We start from the raw sequence: 4,557 nt of genomic DNA, 5'->3' as shown, positions 1-4,557 counted from the left end.
TGTCTAGGATTAAATGAACATTTTGCCCTATTGACACACGTCCCTCTGTAACAGTCTGCTGCAAGTAACTTGTCAGGCAATTTGATGTACTCAGTGATGCATTCACTCTCCAATTGGGTATTTCAAAATACAATTTTACAACAGTATTGTACAAACCACTCATTTTTGTTCTATTCACTAAAGCCAGTGCTAGCTGGGAAAACGAGACACTTTGAATCCAGCCCTGAGAGGCAGTAGCCACAGGACATGGCCTGTGTGGGAAAGCTCGCAGGGAAGAAGTTTGGGACACCCGGCTGAGCAGCGACAGCTGCACCAGGGACCGAGCGCGTCGCTGCCCGCAGTGTCCGTGTGTCCCCCGGCACTGCGGCCGGCCCGGCCCGGCCCGGCCCAGCCCAGCCCAGCCCAGCTCAGCTCAGCTCAGCCCAGCCCTGCCAGCTCAGCCCTGCCAGCTCCTCCCGTGGAGGGACTCGACCCTGCCCTCCCAGTAACCCCGCACGGCAGCGCTTTGCGCCCCTTTATTTTCCACGTTCATTTTATCATTGCTGTGACTTCCGATATCCCTGTAAACCGAGACCCATGACCAGTTCATTTCAAGCCTGAACTGAAGCCTGCTTCTCCCGGTTTACAATTCCTCCGCTCCCTTTTGGCCAAGAGCTGGCGAGAGGTGAACATGATGATTTTTTTAAGGAAGGGAGTCGAGCGCTTTTCCAGTAGCACCCAGCGGACGCTTTCATTTCATTTTATGCAACCGCCTGCAATACTCTCTGTTCACTTTGCCCGGGCTTTAAAAGCAGCACCAGGGACGCAGCGGCGCCTCCCGTTCCTCTCGGGTGCCCGCCCAGCCTCTTCACACCGGCCATCCCGAGCGGCGAGACTGTGGCGGGAACCGGTCCTGCCCTGTCCTGGCGCCGAGCCGGGATCCCCCGGGGCCGGAGGGCTCAGACCGGGGGCAGGGAGCTCCCGGCCGCCCCCGCCGCGACCCTGGGCCCACCGCCCCGGCCCGGCCCGGCCCGGCCCGGCCGCTGCCCCGCCCGCCTCGGCCCCGCCTCCCGCCCCTGGCCACCCGCCAATCGCAGCGCTCTCCGCCGGGGATGACCTCACTCCTTGCCTTCCCATTGGCCAGCTATATTAAGAAAGTCGCGAGCGCCTTTAAATAGCGGCGCCGGGCCGCAGCTTGCGGCAGTGGCTGTGCGGAGCTGGTCTTGTGTGCGTGTTTGTAGTGAGGCCGAGAACCGGTGGCACCGCTTCCACCGCAGGGTTCTGGGGCCAGCGGCGCTGCCCTGTGGCCGTAGCGCTCCCGCGAGGCAGGGGACGGCGGCGCGGTGCCGGTGAGCAAAGAGAGCAGGGTGCGCCCGCCTGCCTGCGCGGGCCGGCTCGCCACGGTGCCCTGTGAGAAGCGAGAGGGAGCGGGAGGCGGCGGCCGCGGGGAGGAGGGCGCTGCCATCGTCCTGCTGCACGGCAAGGCCAGCTTGGCGAGCCTGGCCATGGCTGCCATCCGCAAGAAACTGGTGGTGGTGGGGGACGGTGCCTGTGGCAAGACTTGCCTCCTCATCGTCTTCAGCAAGGACGAGTTCCCCGAGGTCTACGTGCCCACCGTCTTCGAGAACTACGTGGCGGACATTGAGGTGGACGGCAAGCAGGTGGAGCTGGCCCTGTGGGACACGGCCGGCCAGGAGGACTACGACCGCCTGCGTCCCCTTTCCTACCCGGACACCGATGTCATCCTCATGTGCTTCTCTGTGGACAGCCCGGACTCGCTGGAGAACATCCCGGAGAAGTGGGTGCCCGAAGTCAAGCACTTCTGCCCCAACGTCCCCATCATCCTGGTGGCCAACAAGAAGGACCTTCGGAACGACGAGCACGTTCGGAACGAGCTGGCCCGCATGAAGCAGGAGCCGGTGCGCACCGAGGACGGCCGGGCCATGGCCATTCGCATCCAGGCCTACGACTACCTGGAGTGCTCGGCCAAGACCAAGGAGGGTGTCCGGGAGGTCTTCGAGACTGCCACCCGGGCAGCCCTGCAGAAGCGCTACGGCACCCAGAACGGCTGCATCAACTGCTGCAAAGTGCTATAGGGCGTGTCTGGAGCGCGGCGCTGGGCACAGCGCCTGGGTCACCTGTTGGCAGGTGGAGAGGAGCTGGGTTGTACACGCACACGGCATTTGCCCGTCCCCTCCGCTAGGGACTGGCTGTGCATGGGGTGGGGGCTGAGGGAGGGAGCACGCTCCTTGAGCCTTGGCCAAAAAGGGTTGTGCTTGCTCAGCCGTGGGGACGGAGGGAGGGGGGGATTGCATGCCCTGAGTCTTGGGAAAAAAGTGGGGAGAAGCTTTCTCCTACCACTGACCCCTGCGAGTTAGTCGTGGACTCAACAACAAAAAGCTGCTGAGACTGGACTGAGCAATCGTTGCACCCGGTTCTGCCCCTTTGCCAACACCTGCTGCTCCCGGGCAGCCTCCTCTCTTTTGCAAGAGGAGGGCGGCGGAGCGGAGATGCTCGAAGGGACTTCTGCCTCCTGCCTGCATGTGCCTCCACCCAGGCGAGCTGGGGAAAGGGGCTGCCTCTCCCAGGCTGCCTGCGGCATCCTTGCTTCTCCCTCACATGTTTCAGCCTGAGCTTTAGTGCCCTAAAGACCGAGACTGGGAGGGGAGGGGAGGGTCATCCCAAGCGAAGCCTGTATATATGTTACCTTTTTTGTCTTGTGCAAACTGGGGTAGTGCAGGGGGTGCTTACTTAAAGTGAGGTGGGGAGGGGGTGCCCAGGTGGGACTTGTGTTGTGCAAAGGAACTTGCCCTGAGTGACTGATGCCTGCTGATAACAGGAGCCATGAACTGACTCCAGCTGCAGAAGCCACCAGGCCAGAAAGTAAAGCTGAACTGTCCTGCTTGCTGGATATCCACCTCCTGACAGATGAGGCAGGGTGAGCAAGGGGATGATATTGCCATATTATGATTTTGGTGCCTGCTCCTTACTTTTAATGTTGTCTCCTGCAAGTGTGTTGATTTGGATTTATTTAAAAGTTTATTTTCAAAAGATGTTACTTTGCACAACTCGGTGGATTTTTCTATGTTTAAATTAAACACTCAATGCACTCATCATCTGCATACAACACTGTAGCATTGGAAGCATTCTTACTCAGTAACCTCATCTGGGTCTTGTTTAAAACTGATTTCAATACAAGACAAAATAAAACCACTGTATATTTTTGCCTTGGAAAAAAAATGTGTGAAAGCACTGTTACTTATGCAGTGAGTACATCAGACTTTAGTACTAAAGGGCAGTTTAAAGAATCAAGGTTTATTTAAAACTTATTTTCACAAGGTGGTCAACCTAGGTGAAAATAATTTTCTGTTTCTCTGGTTCAGAGAACAAATGTATCCATTTACGTTTGTTTACTTTTCTCCCTCTTCCCTCAACAGTGGTACTGAGACTGTTTTTAATAAACTGACATGGCAAAAACTGAGATGTATATGATGTTTACATAAAACTATAGTGTATGCAGTTTTTTATGTAAAGTATTAAAAGATTCTATGCTGACACTTGTGAGAGCAGTGTTGTGATTCATGGAGACCATCCTCTGGTTGCAGCAGTACCCCTGGATAGAGTTGAACTAGACCAGAGTTTGCTTCTTGCCTACACATTCTTTTATTTGGCTTTTTTCCACTGGCTGAAATACCTGTCTGGCAGCTTTTAGAGGATGGTGGTTTTAGTTCCCTTTGGGGGAGCTGCTTCCTTAGTGTTTTTTTTCTGTGTGTGGCGTGTGGAAATGTACTCAAAAGTCATGGTGGTGACTAATCCATCCTTGTTGCCTTGAGCACGGGCAGCCTCTGTGGCTTGTGCTTGGGCTCCCAGTGAGCTGCTGGTGCAGCAGAACAGGCACAAAACTGAAAAGCAGCACCAGCTGTAAGGATTATTTTCCAAGGAAGTATTTAGATAAAAGCAGTTTTTATTAGTGGTCTCCCCTTTGCTTGAAGTGCATGGCCCCACTTGCTGCAGCAGGGCATGGGGGCAAGCACTACTCTCTGTTGAACCAGGAGTCTCCAGAGCTGCCTGGATGAATTTCCCAATTGCTGGCCTCATTAATTCCCGTGGCAACCTGAGAACTCTGGGCCTCTCCGTGTCAGGGATCCCCCGCAGGGCACTGTGTCTGTCCCTTCCCTCCTCTTGCCTGGGCAGGTGCCCAAGGCCCTGTGCTGCTGCCTGTGGCTTTGCCTCCTGGCAGGAAGAGGTGGCCTCATGCAAAATGTGATTGTTGCTGAACAATATGACCTGTGCCCAAAGCGCTGATGTCTCCTATTTTTTTTCCCTGGAAAAGCTTCCTTGGATACCTTCAAGGGAAATCTCAGGACAGGTTTCTATTTTCATAATCTTCTCTACTACTTTTGCAGAGCTGTGAGAAGAGAGTTGAGCTTTTTCTGGTTTTGACTATGAATATCTGCTAGGGTACATATAGTTCAGAAATGTTAACAAATACCAAAGCAAGGGAAACACAAGGAGTGTCTTTTGCTCATTTACTCACAAAGGGCTGAAAGTGATGGGCCTTTTCAGGCAGACTGACAT

General features: G+C 55.0%; 1 protein-coding gene across 1 annotated transcript; it reads left to right on the top strand.

Annotated features, from left to right (window-relative positions):
* The first annotated feature begins 1,194 nt into the window (after positions 1-1,194).
* On the top strand, positions 1,195-3,536 carry RHOB (ras homolog family member B). Its single transcript, XM_066547165.1, has one exon. The coding sequence runs from the start codon at positions 1,485-1,487 to the stop codon at positions 2,073-2,075; it is 591 nt and encodes a 196-aa protein (XP_066403262.1). The 5' UTR covers positions 1,195-1,484; the 3' UTR covers positions 2,076-3,536.
* The last annotated feature ends 1,021 nt before the right edge of the window (positions 3,537-4,557 follow it).

Source organism: Molothrus aeneus, chromosome 3, assembly GCF_037042795.1.
Source record: "Molothrus aeneus isolate 106 chromosome 3, BPBGC_Maene_1.0, whole genome shotgun sequence".
NCBI classification, from domain to species: domain Eukaryota; kingdom Metazoa; phylum Chordata; class Aves; order Passeriformes; family Icteridae; genus Molothrus; species Molothrus aeneus.
This window is presented reverse-complemented; position numbering and strand designations above follow the sequence as displayed.